Raw genomic sequence first — 18,718 nt, 5'->3', positions numbered from 1 at the left:
CTTTTTCTGTTCGCTATAAAATCAAGGCAACAGTTGTATTGTTACTTACCTTCTGACTTTATGCTTTCATACAGCTCTGCTCGCGTACGTTTTACTCCTCTTTTGCTGTCACCATTAGTAGCAGCAGTAGTAGCAATTCCGAAAGTCTGGCTTGGTTTTTGAACTTGGATAGGAGGGGCTGATGCCATAGTCCGAGGGAAATCGTTATTATCGGGATCTACTTGTACTTCATCTAACAGAGTTTAATAAGGCGCATTTTTTACAGAAATGAAGAATAATGGAGAAAACTATAAGAGTACCAGTGGTTGTGCTATGTGTAGCAGATTTGTTCTTGACGCCAGGAACCAAAGATTGAAAGAGATTCTGTAGTCGCGAAAACATGGTGGCGGATCCACGCGTTGTAGGTCGGTGGTAAAAGAACAATGACATATACTCGCCCGCACCAGTCAAAACTCCACTTGAGAGTGACGATCGTTTGAACAACATTATGACGCCATCCTTCACTTCAACCACCCCTTCCTTTTCTTTCTTGTATTAAACATTACATCCCACATTCGTTCCTTTGTTTCTATTATCTTATTTGGCTCATGATCTTTCTTGGTTTTCTCCAAACTATAAAACATCAACGCCATCACCGCCAACAACAATCCGCCACTGCTACTGCCACCACTAATGACACGTCCGCTACACTACACATCATAATTCCATCACATAAACTACCTCTCCATCCGTACATAGCTCTTCAACTGGCGACACCAAGTCTTGAGACGCACAGTCTACCGCCGAAAAATCATCCCTTGTAAGTTGTAACCGTAGCCACTACTCCACTACAACCGCAATCCATCAAAGAACGGAAGAAGAACAATAACAATAACAAAAGACAGCACCTCCACAATCCCAACGACGGGGCAGGAGACACACTGTAACACAAAAAGACAATCATCACCCACCACCGCTGCACCACCGCCACTGCAAGAAGAACATTAAAACGACAATAGTAGTAACAGCAATAATGATCAGCAAACAAATGATGATGATGACAACAGCAGCACCAGTAGCAAAGAGGAGTAAAGAAGAGAACAAGCAACGGTTGAGTCGGGCATAAATACTATATGTTTATCATATCGACTAACCTCAAAAAACACGAAACTATGATATGTATACGTTTTCACTTCAATATATGTCTCAAAGTATATGTGCTAACAACTTTTGTATTATCAGAGCAATTCGTTTCTATTATATGTCTCTAAGTCGTATGATTGGCATGGTATGCTTTCTCAATGAAAAATTGCAGGAACTACTTTTTTAGATCTTTCCCTTCCTTGAGCTGCTTACGCGCTGTTTCTTCTGTTCAAGTTAAAAAAAATCGGTACGGGGTCTTTATTGGATTATTTAACGAACGGCTTTTACTATCAAGCAGGTGGGAAGAAAGTGACGTACTATGTTTCTCTTTTCAAAGCGCGTCCTAACCTCATAATGGCATTGGGTATGGGTAGGGTGTTGAGCACCGCAGGTTACGAATGTGTTGGATTCGTATCGTATAGTTCCACTCCCGTGCATTCTTTGCACAGACAATATAGACGTTACTGTGTTCAGTGTAAAGATACAGAATTAATGTTAACTGATCGATAATAGATAAAGTATGCTTTTCCACAGAGAATCATATGTAAAGTAACACCACTAACAGTACCTTATGACTGGGGGAGTCGATCTGTATAACAAATTTGTATTTTTTCTCCTGTTTTCAATAGATCTTTAGATGCAACTATGTATCATACATGTATAAAAGATACTTGTTAGCATAGAATTTACAGTTGTTCCATCTTCTAACATACAGTAACACTAAGAGAAAATGTAGTTGTATACTACCAGTTTTGTATTTACTTACCATCAAATGATATTCGTTTTCCATCTTTATTTTTAAATACACGAGTATCAGATCCGTTGCGTTTCAATAATGGAAGATCACCATCATGCTTCTTTTGGATGTGCCAGTGGATATAGCGTACTACTGTGCTTGATGAAGTACAAGACTTGTACGGACAATAGTAGCGAGGGGTTTCAGATATGGGATACTCAATTACAATTTTCTCTCCTGCGTCCAATAGATTCCGTGATGCAGCTACATATATATCAACATACCAAAATGTTAGTCGGCATAAAAGAAAGACATAAATATGCCATTTGCTGACGTGTCAACTAGAAACACACGACTGCTTAACAAACACGTCTCCTGTTTACTAACCATTGAATAATATCCGTTTTCCATCTATATTTTTCAATACACGATTATAAGATTCGTTGGCTTTCATTAATGGAAATTCAGCGTCGTGCTTCTGTCGGATGTGCCGATACACTCGGCATAACCATATAGGGGAATAAGTACAAGACTTGTACGGACAACAACAACGCGTTGTGTCGGTATCTGAGTGTTCTTCTTCTCCTGTACAACGCCAAAGGTAAGCATTGAGAGAACTTTTTCTGCAGTTGAATATTGTCATATAATACCTTGGTTTCCTTCTTTGTCGGATGCTTCACTTGATCGCGTTGCTTGTTTGTGGATAACGTCTGCATTGTTGTCAAGCTTACGACGACTTCGTAGCCGACTAGCGATTGATTGTCCGGCAGAGACGTTTTCATCACCCCCTTCACTCTCTAAAGATGCCATCATTCAGTCTCCTAGTTCTTTTTCTGTTCGCTATAAAATCAAGGCAACAGTTGTATTGTTACTTACCTTCTGACTTTATGCTTTCATACAGCTCTGCTCGCGTACGTTTTACTCCTCTTTTGCTGTCACCATTAGTAGCAGCAGTAGTAGCAATTCCGAAAGTCTGGCTTGGTTTTTGAACTTGGATAGGAGGGGCTGATGCCATAGTCCGAGGGAAATCGTTATTATCGGGATCTACTTGTACTTCATCTAACAGAGTTTAATAAGGCGCATTTTTTACAGAAATGAAGAATAATGGAGAAAACTATAAGAGTACCAGTGGTTGTGCTATGTGTAGCAGATTTGTTCTTGACGCCAGGAACCAAAGATTGAAAGAGATTCTGTAGTCGCGAAAACATGGTGGCGGATCCACGCGTTGTAGGTCGGTGGTAAAAGAACAATGACATATACTCGCCCGCACCAGTCAAAACTCCACTTGAGAGTGACGATCGTTTGAACAACATTATGACGCCATCCTTCACTTCAACCACCCCTTCCTTTTCTTTCTTGTATTAAACATTACATCCCACATTCGTTCCTTTGTTTCTATTATCTTATTTGGCTCATGATCTTTCTTGGTTTTCTCCAAACTATAAAACATCAACGCCATCACCGCCAACAACAATCCGCCACTGCTACTGCCACCACTAATGACACGTCCGCTACACTACACATCATAATTCCATCACATAAACTACCTCTCCATCCGTACATAGCTCTTCAACTGGCGACACCAAGTCTTGAGACGCACAGTCTACCGCCGAAAAATCATCCCTTGTAAGTTGTAACCGTAGCCACTACTCCACTACAACCGCAATCCATCAAAGAACGGAAGAAGAACAATAACAATAACAAAAGACAGCACCTCCACAATCCCAACGACGGGGCAGGAGACACACTGTAACACAAAAAGACAATCATCACCCACCACCGCTGCACCACCGCCACTGCAAGAAGAACATTAAAACGACAATAGTAGTAACAGCAATAATGATCAGCAAACAAATGATGATGATGACAACAGCAGCACCAGTAGCAAAGAGGAGTAAAGAAGAGAACAAGCAACGGTTGAGTCGGGCATAAATACTATATGTTTATCATATCGACTAACCTCAAAAAACACGAAACTATGATATGTATACGTTTTCACTTTAATATATGTCTCAAAGTATATGTGCTAACAACTTTTGTATTATCAGAGCAATTCGTTTCTATTATATGTCTCTAAGTCGTATGATTGGCATGGTATGCTTTCTCAATGAAAAATTGCAGGAACTACTTTTTTGAATCTTTCCCTTCCTTGAGCTGCTTACGCGCTGTTTCTTCTGTTCAAGTTAAAAAAAATCGGTACGGGGTCTTTATTGGATTATTTAACGAACGGCTTTTACTATCAAGCAGGTGGGAAGAAACAAGAAAGTGACGTACTAGTTTTCTCTTTCCAAAGTGCGCCTTAACCTCATAATGGCATTGGGTATGGGTAGGGTATTGAGCACCGCAGGTTACGAATGTGTTGGATTCGTATTTCGTATAGTTCCACTCTCATGCATCCTTTGCACAGACAATATAGACGTTACTGTGTTCAGTGTAATGATACGAAATTAGCGTCTACTGGTCTATAATAGTAAAGTAACACCACTAACAGTACCTTACGATCGGGAGAGTCGATCTTCAAAACAAATTTGTATTTTTTCTCCTGTTTTCAATAGATCTTTAGATGCAACTATGTATCATACATGTTTGAAAGATCCTTTTAGCATAGAAATTACAGTTGTTCCATCTTCAAACATATCACTAAGAGAAAATGTAGTTGTATACTACCAGTTGTGTATTTACTCACCATCAATTAATATTCTTGGTCCAGCTTTACTTTTATATACACGAGTATAAGGCCCGCTGTAATACATTGATGGAAGATCAGCATCATGCTTCCGTCGGATATGCCGGTAGATATGGCCTACTCTTGCGCATGAAGAAGAGGAAGACATGTATGGACAATAAAAAAGATCAAAAGCGGCACATGCGTTCAACACTTGGATCACCTGCAAGTTGTCGTGTACAGACTTTGGCATCACTTACTTAGTGCGGATAAAATGATAGGGGCAAGAAGATGACATGTAACTTTTGTGGGGGTCGGACAGCAGTCGCTGATCTATGGCCATTGGCTTGGAAGGAATTTCGAGCTGGTCAAAAAATACCAGATTACGTGACATTTTCAAAATGGCAAAGCACACAAATTATTGCATCGAGTTTTGCTATATTGATAGGGCAGCAAGAATGTTTTGGGATGATATCAAATCATCGACACTATTATCATTTTTCATTCCCTGCTTCCGTGTCGGGAACACAAAGAGGAAATGGTGGCAAAATGGAGCAGCATCGAACATCGTGTCTACAGTCATCACCCATTACTATCGATGACGACGAGACAAACAATGCATGAGCGTAAAACGACTACTCAAGAATCCATAGATTATGCGGTCTAGTGTGATAACAACACACATGGCAACTATTAACATCAATCAACGTCAAGTCGATGAGATAAAACAATGCTCATCCATCTCTGTTCATGACGAGGACTTGCGGTAACAACACCAACCCAACAGAGAAACAGTTTTGACATTGATTGTAATGTTAATAAGGGGCAAAAGACAAGAGCAGTTAAAATAGGCAACAGTGTAAGATGGCAACTATTATTTAACTCTGCTTATACCAACAAAAACAACAAAGCGTGAGAGCTTTCAACGAAAGCAAGTACTGTGTATCTATAAAAGTGGCGGCAGTCAAACACAGAAGGCAACGCCTATTTGGCGACTGTGCCGGATTGGCAATGTATCATCTATGTAATTTGGCGATATCTCGAGCAAACCAAAGATATCACATCATCTATACAGCAGGTCTAACTTTGACAACAACAAGTTGAGCGACAGCATCAGGTCATCAACCTTTACTGTGTGACAGCACAAATCAAGTGGCAGCTAGGGCGGAAATGGTGACAAATGTACGGGGAGCCCTAACTGACAACATATATAAGGACAACAAAACTCAAAAAACTTGATGACAAAATTGAAATGGTAACAAAAAGCAAAGTTTTCGCCAACAGTTGCAAGCTATATAAAAGTTTAAATTGAAAACAAACGCGAGCGACATGATTCGCACAAAAGCAATGACAGCAAAAGGCAAAACCATCAGCACGATTTGGGTGAAGTTGCGCCATTTGACATGACCGTTCAGTGGATAGGAAGATTAAAGTACGTGTACAGTTTATGACTATTTGATCAGGTCGATATCAAGTCGGAAACAGAATAATACTACTATTCAACCCTTCTTAGGCGGCAAAGCTGCAAAGGTGGCACGATAAATCGGTGATGGTCTCAAAACCATGAGAAACCATCAAAGCATCATTGGCATGAGCAGCTAGGGACACCGCGGACAGCAATGTACACGGCTTTTTGGACGAGCCAGTATCGTATTAGGCTGTATTTTTTCTGCTTTGGTGGTGAGGCAGTTATGTAACAAAGTCGAAAATGTATAAGCAGCAGATAGTGACAGCATAAAAAAGAGACAGGAGGCACAACTACTCAAGGGGTATCAAACAAGACATTGCCTCTGAGGGACACTATCAGCAAGTGATTGATGGAATAAAAGGACGCCATTACAATACCATCAATGGCGGAGACACGCCAGCATTAAACCACTAGAAAAGCTCAAGACATACACTACATGACGAGATAAACAGCCAAAGTCTCTCGCCATAAAGAACAAAGACATGCGTCCAATGTCTACACGCAATGGACTTTCGGACGCTCTTATTGTTTTTATGAGGCAGCAATATTGTACAAGCATTTGCCAGGAGATTAGTACCCGGTCCATATGTAAAGAAACTGGGAGGCGAAAAAAGTATAAAAAAAAGAAGCGGGAACTACAAATGTATTTTGAGCGTACATGATGTAATATCGAAGCAGAAGTACAATACAATTAGTATCATTGAGACATACGCACTTACCAAGATCGGTAGAATCTATAGTGTAGGCGGCAATTAATAGACTACGCGGTGGTATCTTGAGGAGAGTAACACATATGTGCATTTATGACTCATTAATAGAACGGCACGCAGACAAGGATAGACGCTTTTACAGCTCTTTTGTGATGCGTTGACAGCAAGAATGATCACTAGACCTTTTTGGAGAGAGAGAGAGAGAGAGAGAGAGACATCGTGGCAGTCTTTACTCAGGTTGCAAACACAGTGGAATCCGAAAAATTAACAAGGCGAACAGGCGCGTATTGCGGTATCATGGATAGGAGATATACACAATAAAATAATATAATATTCACACTTATTTAAACATTTGTGCTCAATGTAACTTCACTACACTGTTTCCGGAAACTTTTCGCGCGAACCTCGTGTTACATATGCGCTACCACTAATAATAAATCTACCAATTTTTAAGAAGAAATGCTTGGGCACACAACAAGCTTCTAATTTGCGTATGCTGCGAGAACAGGTCCAGAATCCTTATCTGCAATATATATTTAAAATGGTCTCATTTGTTCATGACGATGGAACAGATATAGATATGATGGATAGCGATAGCCATCTATACTCTGTTGACCTAATTACGGATTATGAACGACACACGAATTTAACGAGTGATCGCTGAAAAAACCAAGCAAACAAAGATATCCATGAACAAGCGACAGCAGCAATATAATAAAGAGGAATGCGTATCGATGTTGTAAGAATGAAATGAAAAGAGCCTTCTTTTTTCTTTGGTGTACGAAAGGGGCATCTCAGTACGAGCTGCCACTGTACAACTGCAGATCACACTACGCAATACTACGTCCAACAAGTTCAAAAAGAAACAAAGTGAGATGCCATCAAACGTAGCGGTGGTGTTAGACCCATTGATTTTTAATGATAGTCTCACGCTTGTGCTAAATAATGATTAGTATGGCAGATCTAACAGAGAGCTTTTTTGATCTTGACATCAAGAGAGAACTGCATTGCATGATTTTATAACCAAAAAATGCAAGATTAGCCTGAAGCGTGCCTTTTTTTTTTGAAAGAAGCAGCCCTGAAATTTAGTTACGGCTCGCATGATTAGGTTGCCTAATGACTGAAAATTGACATGGACTACAAGCCTACCAACTGTGCTTTTTCTGACGAAGCAGCAGCCTTCCATAGCAACATGAAGCATTCATATGCTTAGTCCTCGTGCGGTTGTCCAGGTTTTTTGGCAAGCATTTAGAGAATATCCTGACAATATCATCTTTAAAAATCTGATAGAAAATATCACATACTGCAAAACATTTTGTGTTTTTTGTGCTCACGATGGTAGTCCTTTTCCATGGCAATGATGGATCAGTATCTGACAGTGAACTTTTTGTGTAACGCTCGACTTTGAAGAAACTTGATTATCTTCGAGCTGCATTTCGCAAAGCATTTGAATATTCATGGCTCTACCAGAAAACAATATATATACTTGTCAAGTGGACATAATTTTGGCTTCAAATAGCGTCTCGTTCAGAGGGTCATGGGGCCAGATTGCTTGAACTTGCGTTGCTTGTAATAAATGATGATATGAGCAAAGTAGGACCGTCTAGTGAATAAGCATGACACACCTTACCTAGAGGGCGGTCAACTTCATCGGACGGTAATTCTGTTGAGCAGGAGCCAATTCCAGAGGAGAGAAATATGCGCCATGCAAACGACGATACCAAAACAGGCTGCTTTGGATTATTTTCACAGCAAATAACCAGATCTTCCATATTGTAAATTATTCCCTTAGCCCAACTACATTCTATCCAATAAAAGGCCTCGTGAAAAAAACATGCAAGCAGCTTCTTCCCGGCAAATGCTCATATTTGTAGTACTAAAAGAAAGCAACGAGGTAGTAGAGCGAAGTAACGGTTTTCCACATATATAAAAAGGACCAATTACAGAACGAGGTAACAGAAAGAGGCCGAGTAACAAGGTATTATGCGACATCTCTTGGATGGCAGGTTAGCATCAAAGATGGTTTCGACAATGCCGACATCCTTTTGATAAAACGCGACACTCTAATGCCGCACAGTTTTTCGAAATGTGCGACAAGTAATTCTGGAAACGGTGTTGTATATCATCTTTGAGCAAGGTAAGAAATTGACTGTGCAAATGATTCTTTATAGCGAATTGGGCAAAGTGTTACACAGAGCATAAGCAAATGCTCCCGGGAACAGTGTACACAGCAGCATAGGGATAATAAGATATCAGGGTCACCATCATCATCATCATCATCACAGCCAAATTAAGGTGTCTGGTTGCTTCTACTGGTGTGCGATCACGAATCAAAGAATATCACAAAAAGATCAACCACCATTGCCATTGGTGTAAAAAGATAAAAAATTCCCATTAACTACTTTTTCAGGCATTGCATATACTCCGGTGTCCCAAGCAACACCTATCTTTTTGTCGTCGTGTGTCGGAAAAATCTGAAGGGTTAGCGAGAAGGGGAGGTGACAGCATCAAGGCTACTTGTGCACATTTTGCAGACAGCTGACTGCTAAAGAGCTGCTGTGAATCTACGAATGAACACAACCGATCCTTTTGGCTGTTCCTGCATGGGCTGTCTCATCCATACTCCTACTGCCACTATTACTATTACGACTACCACCACTATGCCTACAGCTACAAAGAAGCGAGAGTGAAACAGAATGGAAGTAGCTCTCATGGGAGCAATATCGCCCTTGTGACACGCGAAGTTCATGAATTGAGCGACATACCGAAACTGGATAATGTTCTTTTTTGCAGAGTGTGTCCCCAAAAGAAATTCATTTGGCTGATGATCTTCTTTTTTTATAAAACAGACGCCTTTCTTTCTGCTTTCTTCAACGGACACACAGCGACTAAACGCTTGAATCATCATCATCGTCGTCGTCACAGCAACAACCCTTTTCCTTCAAACGAATACGCGACTCGAAAACAGCTTTGTTCAAACTCAGCTCACCACCATCACCCGAGAGAGCACGATATACACCATACATACCTATAACCTGGGAGCAGCAGAGAAAAATAGCAACCCGAAATAGAAACGGCCACGAAGTGAAAACCACGGCACAATTTCTCCCCGGAAAGCAGTAAAGGTTACTGCAGGTACTTACCAGATAGGGAGCGCGTGTATAACCGGAGGAACATTGCTCTACATTTATTCTTTGCTAAAATACGTTTCGGATCTGTGCAGGTAGAAGCAGCGGAAGCAGAAGCAGGAACCAGACGAAACGCAAGCAATACTCGAAAAATGGCGCGGTTTTTTGTCGACAACGAGAACCGTAATAAACTATTTGTGCTTGCACCACAAACGGCTGACAATGATGACGACGCCAACTTCCTTGTTCGTTACAATACAAAACTGGTCGAAATTTTCTCAAGCATACAACAAGAGCCCCTAGAGTAAGTAGCCATCCTTTGAGCTTCTTTTTAATTGTTATTGACTCTCTTTGGAGCAATGGGTAAAGTGGAAGACATCCGTAACCTACTATAAAGCATGGACAGTATACAATGCTTGTCGTGCTGCTCGCTCTGACGGATTGCCTGTCTAGTTGTTTTTGCTGTGGAGAACGTAGTGTATTGCGAAATGCGCGGGTGGTGGTCTAGTTATTACTCCCTCCTATATCAAACATGCATTATTCCTCTTCTCATCATTTCAATAAAGAATAGAGACCAACACAATTGCATCAACTGACTGCAATAGCCAATCAGCCGGTCCCATTGAGTATCACTACAAGGGCACCCGACGTATCGTAGCTGGCCATATCCAATTCCGTAGCGAAGCACAAGGTACTGTAGATAATACTGGGTGGGGACGAAGCAATGCTCAATTTACGACCAGCTGATTCCTCTCTGTCCTCCAAAAACAAAAACGACTTAATCATCAGCTGAGCGCGCATATGCACTCTTTAATGACACGTCCATCATTGTCGCAAAGACATCAAAAAAGAGCAGAAGGAGGCTGCGATTAGAGCTCCTTTATCACAAAACGACGGAAGACAACGACAACACTCTTCTTCCACCATTGCTTCATATTCGCGGTGTGCCAGCTACTGTTCAAACTTGGTTTCCAGAAACATTCAGTATTTTTAGAGAGTACGGTCAATTGATCAAATGTCAGCGCCGTCATCGTTGCGCAATACACCAGAACAACCTTTTAAAAGCATGTGAGCTGTGTACGGAAAAGCACGATCCAACAATCATTGTTCAATACGTGTCTAAACAAGAATCTGACCGAGCAATATCTGAATTGGTACATTTACAATCTTTTTTGTAACCTTATATACACTTTTATGTAGCAGCAGCACTAATGTCTTGAGTGATAAATGCTAATGGTCAATTAATAAGTACAGAACGGATCAATTATATTCGAGCATTGCATCATGTAAGCCCTTACTCGAACATTTGTTTTCGTATAACCATATTAGCTGCAACACGGATAGGTAATTTTCTATCTTTGTTAAAAGGTCGATCATAGTAAAAGATGCCTCAGCAACTCCTCCGGAAAAGTCATCATCAGATCATACCAAAAAGCCACCATCGTCCTCCAAGGTAAAAAGAAAAAAGACGAACAAAACCACCGCAGTACCATTGTACCACTGAGCTTGTTTCTGAAAAAATCTATTAACGTGAATGGACTTGATGTCAGACAAATATTAGCACAACGGGACATGTGCAAAAACCACATGATTCTTCTTCTCCTTCTTCCCCAATTCCTTCTTCTAAAAACAGCAGCAGTGGTGACACAATATTTCAACAGCAACAGCAACAGCAACAACGTAGTACGCAGCACCGAGGACAGCGAAAGCAGCAACAGAGACAAATGACGGCCGACGAAAAGCCTACTGCTTTATCCAGCCCAACAGCAACATCCTCATCAACCAAGCAACGACTTGAACTTAAACCGGCAATGGATTTATGCAATATTTACGTAAAGCACATCGATCCATCAATCAAAAGCACGGGTCTTTTTAATCTTTTCAAACCTTTTGGACGTATTATCAGTGCACGAGTGATGGAAGATCCAGCCACCGGCGAATCTCGTGGATTCGGTTTTGTCAGCTACAGCCACCCAACGGAAGCCGCAGCAGCCTTATTAGAAATGGATGGATACGTGCATGTTAAAGAATCATCAACAACAAAGACAGCAGCAGCGTCACAAAGTTATTCTTTGAATAGTGATAAGAAAGAAGAAAACGAAGATCATAATGATGAAAAGAAACAGCAACAGCAACAATGGACTAGCGAGCCAATGAGCGTCCGTTTTCACGAACCACGAGTACCGAGACCAGAGCGAGACTATCAGCAGCAAGTAACAAAGCTTTTTCAATCGCATCTTGCGGGCCAATTTTCATTTGAACACGTACTTCTTGCTATTGCCGATACCGTAACGAGTAGCAGTGGTGGTGCTAGTGGCAGTGGCAGCGGCACAGTAGCAGAAGTCAAAACCAGTGGCAGTGGGCTTGTTCATCATCATCAGCAACAGCAACAACAACAACAGCATCATCATCATCATCGTGGACACCACCATCCAGTTCCTCCACCATTAATGATGCCACCACCATCGCCATCTTATTACACACCATACAGTCCCTCGCCAACACATCAGACGCCGTCATCGCAGCCTGTGTCACCTTTCACCTTACAACACCATCATTATATGTTTCCACACTCCCCCTATCTAGTTCCTCATTCTCCAAGTGCCAGCACTAATCCATACTATTACTATTATCATCAACCTCAACAACAGCCTATTACTATGGCCGAGTATTTCTCACCATCGCCGCCGCCACCTTCTCATATCCACACTCTTTCTTCTTCCATGTCACCAACAGCCTCACATCAGCCAGCTATACACTATCATTCCCAAATTCAGCAACAGCATTATCAGCATCATCATTACCAGCATCAGCAACGACCATCAAGATACCAACAACAACAAAAGTCGCGGCACCAGCAGAAAACAGAGGCGTTTGTGGAAGGAGACAATACAAAAAAGGGTGCGGAACAACAACAGCAAGAGATCGTAGAGCCAGTAACGAGTGGTGCTGAAGTAAAAGAAGAAGCAGAGCATGTAGACGACAGGATTACCGAGAGCGGGATATCAGAGAGTAGTAGCATAGCCGAAGCCATTGGAAGAACCGCAAGTCCACCGGATGGCGGACGTCAGCGATTACATGAAGTCGTGCAGCAAAGATTATCTCAAGTCGACAATGCTGGGATCGACACAGTGGTCGATACACTAATGGCTGCATTAAGTCGTAAGGAGCGGTCATTATGTCTTTTCAATGAAGAGTATTTACAGCATCGAATTAACCAAGTTCTCGAGCGGCAACAAGAATAACAGAAAAAGAAAAAGGAATCGATGATCACAAAAAGCAGGAGCTCGGGGCGACAATACTTCATCCCCACACAGGGAGACACAACCCCTTCTCACTACACCATCACAACAATCATGTAGATAAAATACAACTCTTTTCACTAGCGAGCAACTACCACTCAGCATCCTTTTTATTAAACAAAAATGTAGTAATCAACAATAATGTCTGAATAGCTTCACTGCTAGTAAAACTTATTGCAACATTAAAAAAATGAATAATCAAGATATTTGTTATATTGCCACAAAATGATCGATATTAAATGTATATCCAGCAAAATATAAGAAAATGAAAAGGTATCAAATGGCAAATGGTTGGACAAAAAGATATGGAATTATAGGAGGAATTACATATACGTGTGTAAGACAGAGAGAGAGAACGGGGGAAAGAAAGAAAGTGGGCATGCCTGGTGGTATGAAAGAGCGTGATAAATGTTGTTTAAACTGATACAAGAGGGGTCTGAACATCTTGATAATGCTTTTGTTGTTGTTGTTGTGCATCAGTAGCGGTAGTGGTGGTATCACGTACATTAAAAGTAGAAGGAGGAGGCGATTTACGATGTTTTGTTGCGTTTTTGTTATTAGCTGCTTTCTTGGCTCGTAAGACGGCTTCCCAAAGTCGATCAACGATCGCAGCATGACGCTGTCGTGCGCATTCTTCTGCAGATTTGTTGTCGGCATCAACAGTCAGATCGCGCAATTTGTCGGCGAGCTCTGCATAAGGTGAAGGTGAACCACCGCTGCCGTTATTCCTGTCCCTTGACGAATTCTTGCCGAGTTCTTGTCGATGCTTGCTGTCATGCTCCTGCATAGTAGGAGACTTCTCGTCGACGATTTTGCTGAATAGTAATTGTGTGATAGAATCGCGCGAATTCAATCGTGTCTCCAACGTTGTCTTTGCTGTTGATGTTGCTATAGGTGGTAATCGAAGCGTTTCTTCTGTGAACTGCTCTTCATTGTCGTGATCACCGTCTCCAACCCTTTTCTTTTCATCTTTGTCTTTTTGAGGTAATGACGGTGCTTCGTGTCGATCGTTTGTTGCTACTGCTCGTGGAGATACTTTGCTGACTTGAACTGCTCTTTCTTTTGTATTATCATCATCGTCAGCAGCGGCAGGTGCAGTAAATGCATTCAGCATATGCATCATACTCCTCTTGTCACTGTGCAGAGTCGACTGTACATTTTGCTTGGCAGTCTCCGTCTCTTCTTTAGATGATTCAAACAGATGAAGCGGCTGCGGTTTGCTGTAAACCATGGTCGTGGCGGATGATTCGAATTCAATCGCTTCTGACGGTCCTGCATCTTCCATGGGTTGAATCTCGACCTCTGCAGAATTCCCGGGCGTGAAGAAGCTGGCACCTAACGAACTGGCTGCGCCGTTCATGTTGCTGTTTGAAGAAGATAACGTGTTGCCGGAAGAGTGAACAGAAGGTGGCATCCCATGTGTGAGATCACTTTTGTTCTTCTGTTGCTGTTGTTCAAGTAGAGTGGCTGCCAAAGGATTGTCCGAATATGTCATCATCATGGCTTTCCAGTCCGGTATTGTCGCTTCTGCACTGGGATACAATTCGTTGTCAGGATTGCTTGGCATGGTCACACCAGCAGTAGCTAGTTGGTAGGGCGAAGTGATTTCAGGGTACAGGCACACATCGGTCTGAATGTTGGCTGATAGCTGTTCGAGCCAGTTTTGTAATGTGTTAATGTCGTTGGGATCATTGACTGGTGCTGTCCAGTTGTTAAATTGTTGTCGCTGTAGCTCATGAGAGATGCTATCCAGTCGTTCCATCATTTCTGTAAATTTGGAGTAAGGAAAAACATTATAGCTAGTGCGTTAGTAAACCCACTATCTTCCCTCCATATCCTCCTCCCCTCCCCCTCATCGTCTTCTTACCCGTATCATAATCAGGTGATAGAGTTGTTGATTGGATGGCGTCGTACAGAAAGTTTTGTAAAGCATCACTAGCGACATTACTGCTGTTACTGCTGCTGCTACTATTGCTGTTCTTATTATTGTTTAGATTATCCTCAGTGCATGCTGCTCCGCGTTGTCTTTCCATCTTGAACGTTGTATTATTCTCGCTATTGTTCCGTACTCGAGTAACGTAGGTACTGTCGCTATCATTCCCATCGTCGTCCTCTGTTTCTGTAGTTAAATGGTAGCTAGTCGATGAATTTGCACTTCCTCGATATGAGCTTGGACTGCTCCCAGTCAACATTTCGGAAAAGTATCCTGCGTCTGTATCACCGTCGTTCCTGCTGGTAGATGTAGATAGCGAACGACTCTGTGGGTTGGTCGATGATATGGTCGCTGGCTTTGACACTTGTGTTACGTTAGTTATTGGTTGCTGCTGCCGTTGTTGTTGTTGCTGCGTATTGCGCCGACGGCGAACAGGTTTGTATCCAGGCTGGTTGCTTAGCAACGATGCTATATCGAAATAGTCAATAAAAAGTTACTGAAAGCAATAGAAAAACCATCTATGGTAAATAGCTTTATATACCTTTATGTTCAATTGTATGTATGCGTTCATGTTTTTTAAGGTCTTGTGGACGCTTAAAAGCTTTCTTGCAAGTCTGTTGTTCATTGATAGGGACATTGGGCCAAATTAATTCAATATTTCTTGGATTTTGATACTTATCCATATTCACTTACATGACAACGGTGTGCTATTATCCAGAGAAGAAGAAAAATGCTTCATATTAGAGCAGTGATATAGAGTCGCTTATCACATATTCATAGAAATAGCCCTACGTTTTAAGGGAAGGTGCACTCGCAAATGACTAGTGAGATGATCGCGCTTGGCGGCTTTTATGCCGCAGTTATTCCAGCAACATTCGAGACAGAGATTGTTTGTTGTTTTACGACCAATATGGTCGTCGCATAAGTGTTCATAAAGAGCTTCGGCATTCTCGAGAAACTGATCGCAATCGCCCCATCGGCAGGCATAACGACTACGTGGCATGATAGAGGCAAAAAAGAAAAATTGTGCTTGATTAGGAACAACGGAAAGAGAGGGAGTAAGCTCAGTTGCTCCAAAAAAGGAAAGAAAAAAGGGCTAGTATGCAGTAAATGTTATCTTTAAAAAGAACCAAAGAAAATGTCAAGTTGTAACAAGGAGTTCATTAAAAGACAAAGAATGCCTTTTAAAATGCCAAGATGACTGTTTTAAGTGGTTGACATATGCCTCTGTCGCACATACATTGTCGTTGCTGCGTTTTGGGGAGGTGCGTGTTCGAAGCATATGCCTCTTCTCGAAAGCATATTAATTTGTAACGATGCTTGCAGTTGAGATATAATATGATTTGAATTAAGATGTTACTACTTGAAATGCAAAGGAGGAGAATGAAGATGACGGATGAGGGAAGACGTAGTAATAGAAGGAGGAGGGGATATATATAATGCGTGATGACGAGATTGTAGATACATGGTGCTAGTTATGAGGAGAGGTTTCTGAAGATGATTGTTCTCTAAGAGAACTTTGAGCTTGGATAATGCAATAAACTCAAGACGTAGTCATCCTCAGGCGGACCTTGAGCCAACAGTTTATCGATACCCTACATATCACAAATGTTAACCCTTTATGCAGCTGGAAGATATGGACCACATGTATCAAAGCTCTTTCTTCTTACCATGAGCTCCTCTCGCTTCTTGTTCGTCCTCTCCTGCTCTGTGCGTTCCAGTTCTTGTAACCGCTCAAACTGCTTTTTCTCCTCTTCTAATTTTATTTCATCTTCTCGAGCACCGCGTTCCACAGTAATCAACTGGCTCAACATTGATTTTATTGTGGCTTCAATTTTCGCCTACCACCAAAAAAAAAGAAGAAGAGAGTTAAGTATCCATATATACACACATGCAATCTTATCATATATGTATAGGGAGCGTACATTGGATGCTTCCATTTTCTCTCGATTGAACATTTTGGCTTTGACATCTGACGGTATAGGTGTTCGATAGATACGTTTCTGCAGCACATCCATCATCCTGGTCAAAGCAGAATGAACAGAAACGTGTTCAGCGCTTTTTGGAAGACCAAGCTCTTTGACTATATCATCCATAGCTTGACTTTTTTTGCAAATATTAGCAAACCTGAATGTAATTGTGTGGATATACAATCCTCCTCTATCATACCGTTGGGCGGGGCACAACTTACCTCACAGCTTTTTTCAATATTTTATACACTTCTGCGCGCATAGCATCATCCATTGGCGCCAAGGTCGGTGCCTCTTTTCGCATGTTTTTCCGGCGACGAGCAGGAGCCCCACTAACAACACTTCCTAAGTTATGACACAAGTGGAGGTTCAGTCAGTGTATACGTGAGTATATGTGTATCTGTTTATATTGCATGGATTGTACACAGAAGAAAAAAACCTAATCTCTCTACACAATTCCTTCCTCACAAAAAAACGTACTTGTATTGGCAGCACTACGGTCATCATCGCTTTGCTCACCGTCCGAGAACGGATCGTTCTCGTCGTCATCGTCTTCCTCTTCTAACGGTTGTGAACGGTGAAGGGAAAATCCTAATTCTGATTCTACTGAGTTTCGTTCAACGGAAACTGCCGTTATACTACGATTCAGTGTTGGTGCTGGTGATTGACGTACAGAAGCTGCTATTGAGTGTCGAGCCAGGGAAGCGGATTGGCGTGATGCTACTGGTAAATTGGATCGTGACACTACCGAATGTCGACTGCTTGCCGCTACAATGCTACCCTCTACTTGGAAATCGTCGTCGTCGTCTACTTCTTGCTGTTGTTGTTGCTGCTCCCTGCTATAGTATGAATCGTGGTCGGATGGTGGTAATTCAATAGCATCAAGGATCCGTGATGTTCCTTCTTGTTGTAATAGCTGTTGGGCCAGTTGCCTCTTACGTTTTCTCAGCATCGTTTGTGTGTTTGTAGAACAGGTACGAAAAAGCACGGTGAATTCGCGTCGCGCCTTTTCCATGTTTTTCTCTCCCCGAGGCCCGCGTGCTCAAGGTTTTTCATGCAAATAAAATAAAATAAAAACCTGTCTGCCATGTGTATATTGTATAAAGCCTTTCCAGTTTGACTTTTTCTTTCACCATGCCATATTCAACCGTCGAGCGGACAGTCAGTACTATTGCCATTACTGTTCTTGCTGATTTTGGGGAAAAAGGGACAGGGAATACGGAATGGCGAGAGAAACAACGAACCATACATAAACTGTTACACACAAAACATGATACAAGCTCACACAACTGTGTATGTGTGAATGAATTTAGTCTGCATTAGGCCGAGTACCGCATCCGAGAGAACATGTTGCTTTGCTCGAAGTTGGCCGCAAGGAGGACTGGAAGCGCGGCCAATATCCTTTTGCAACATACGCGGTGTGCTGGGCTGATGATACGTTTCGAGAACTATGTCAGCGCTTGGAAGAAACTATGCCTACTTCATTCTTCCATTTGCAACTACTGGTACAGTTTTCTTTTTAATATTAATAATGCTTAGTTTTAAGTAAATCTATAACTTCATTCATTCGATCCATATCCACATCATCGTAATAATGACATCATTCTCAATAGGCTATTGAAAAAGTAGTTGACATCTTTCCAAAAGGGTTTTACTTGGTCGTTGGAGTTACCAGCAAAAAGAT

At 41.6% G+C, this 18,718-nt stretch overlaps 5 protein-coding genes across 5 annotated transcripts; 1 reads left to right on the top strand and 4 right to left on the bottom strand.

Annotated features, from left to right (window-relative positions):
- Window positions 1–1,580: 1,580 nt before the first annotated feature.
- Window positions 1,581–3,568, bottom strand: BDB00DRAFT_81438 (uncharacterized protein). Its single transcript, XM_053122839.1, has 6 exons — window positions 2,985–3,568; window positions 2,735–2,905; window positions 2,509–2,655; window positions 2,246–2,443; window positions 1,889–2,122; window positions 1,581–1,765 (listed from the first exon to the last, which is right to left on the bottom strand). Exons 1-6 carry the CDS (start codon window positions 3,169–3,171, stop codon window positions 1,692–1,694), a joined length of 1,011 nt encoding a protein of 336 aa, XP_052974259.1. The 5' UTR covers window positions 3,172–3,568; the 3' UTR covers window positions 1,581–1,691.
- Window positions 3,569–11,640: 8,072 nt separating this feature from the next.
- On the top strand, window positions 11,641–11,841 carry BDB00DRAFT_773394 (uncharacterized protein; the record flags this gene model as incomplete). The annotated part of the gene is made up of 1 exon (XM_053120096.1): window positions 11,641–11,841. A coding segment is annotated over one exon (201 nt), but the record flags the coding sequence as incomplete, so codon positions are not given.
- A 1,477-nt stretch (window positions 11,842–13,318) lies between these two features.
- On the bottom strand, window positions 13,319–16,232 carry BDB00DRAFT_81152 (uncharacterized protein). The gene is made up of 3 exons (XM_053122636.1): window positions 15,606–16,232; window positions 14,999–15,532; window positions 13,319–14,898 (listed from the first exon to the last, which is right to left on the bottom strand). Exons 1-3 carry the CDS (start codon window positions 15,745–15,747, stop codon window positions 13,547–13,549), a joined length of 2,028 nt encoding a protein of 675 aa, XP_052974256.1. The 5' UTR covers window positions 15,748–16,232; the 3' UTR covers window positions 13,319–13,546.
- Window positions 15,656–16,223, bottom strand: BDB00DRAFT_850529 (uncharacterized protein). The gene has a single exon (XM_053125449.1). It carries the CDS (start codon window positions 16,065–16,067, stop codon window positions 15,831–15,833), a length of 237 nt encoding a protein of 78 aa, XP_052974257.1. The 5' UTR covers window positions 16,068–16,223; the 3' UTR covers window positions 15,656–15,830.
- Window position 16,233: 1 nt separating the features above from the next.
- On the bottom strand, window positions 16,234–17,573 carry BDB00DRAFT_81109 (uncharacterized protein). Its single transcript, XM_053122595.1, has 5 exons — window positions 17,515–17,573; window positions 17,256–17,375; window positions 16,990–17,167; window positions 16,735–16,905; window positions 16,234–16,659 (listed from the first exon to the last, which is right to left on the bottom strand). Exons 2-5 carry the CDS (start codon window positions 17,336–17,338, stop codon window positions 16,573–16,575), a joined length of 519 nt encoding a protein of 172 aa, XP_052974255.1. The 5' UTR covers window positions 17,339–17,375; window positions 17,515–17,573; the 3' UTR covers window positions 16,234–16,572.
- Between the last annotated feature and the right edge of the window lie 1,145 nt (window positions 17,574–18,718).

Source organism: Zychaea mexicana (assembly GCF_025766255.1).
Source record: "Zychaea mexicana strain RSA 1403 chromosome Unknown BDB00scaffold_120, whole genome shotgun sequence".
Lineage (NCBI taxonomy): Eukaryota > Fungi > Mucoromycota > Mucoromycetes > Mucorales > Lichtheimiaceae > Zychaea > Zychaea mexicana.
This window is presented reverse-complemented; position numbering and strand designations above follow the sequence as displayed.

Coding starts and splice junctions, on each gene's coding strand:
- BDB00DRAFT_81109 (XM_053122595.1), bottom strand. CDS start 17,338: ATGCGAAAAGAGGCACCGACCTTGGCGCCAATGGATGATGCTATGCGC. Junction 17,168..17,255: donor ATATTGAAAAAAGCTGTGAG/GTAAGTTGTGCC, acceptor TTGCAAAAAAAG/TCAAGCTATGGATGATATAG. Junction 16,660..16,734: donor AGAAGCGAGAGGAGCTCATG/GTAAGAAGAAAG, acceptor TGTGATATGTAG/GGTATCGATAAACTGTTGGC.
- BDB00DRAFT_81152 (XM_053122636.1), bottom strand. CDS start 15,747: ATGGATAAGTATCAAAATCCAAGAAATATTGAATTAATTTGGCCCAAT. Junction 15,533..15,605: donor ACATACAATTGAACATAAAG/GTATATAAAGCT, acceptor ATTTCGATATAG/CATCGTTGCTAAGCAACCAG. Junction 14,899..14,998: donor ATCACCTGATTATGATACGG/GTAAGAAGACGA, acceptor CCAAATTTACAG/AAATGATGGAACGACTGGAT.
- BDB00DRAFT_850529 (XM_053125449.1), bottom strand. CDS start 16,067: ATGCCACGTAGTCGTTATGCCTGCCGATGGGGCGATTGCGATCAGTTT.
- BDB00DRAFT_81438 (XM_053122839.1), bottom strand. CDS start 3,171: ATGTTGTTCAAACGATCGTCACTCTCAAGTGGAGTTTTGACTGGTGCG. Junction 2,656..2,734: donor TGAAAGCATAAAGTCAGAAG/GTAAGTAACAAT, acceptor TGGCATCTTTAG/AGAGTGAAGGGGGTGATGAA. Junction 2,123..2,245: donor AAAACGGATATTATTCAATG/GTTAGTAAACAG, acceptor ATATATATGTAG/CTGCATCACGGAATCTATTG.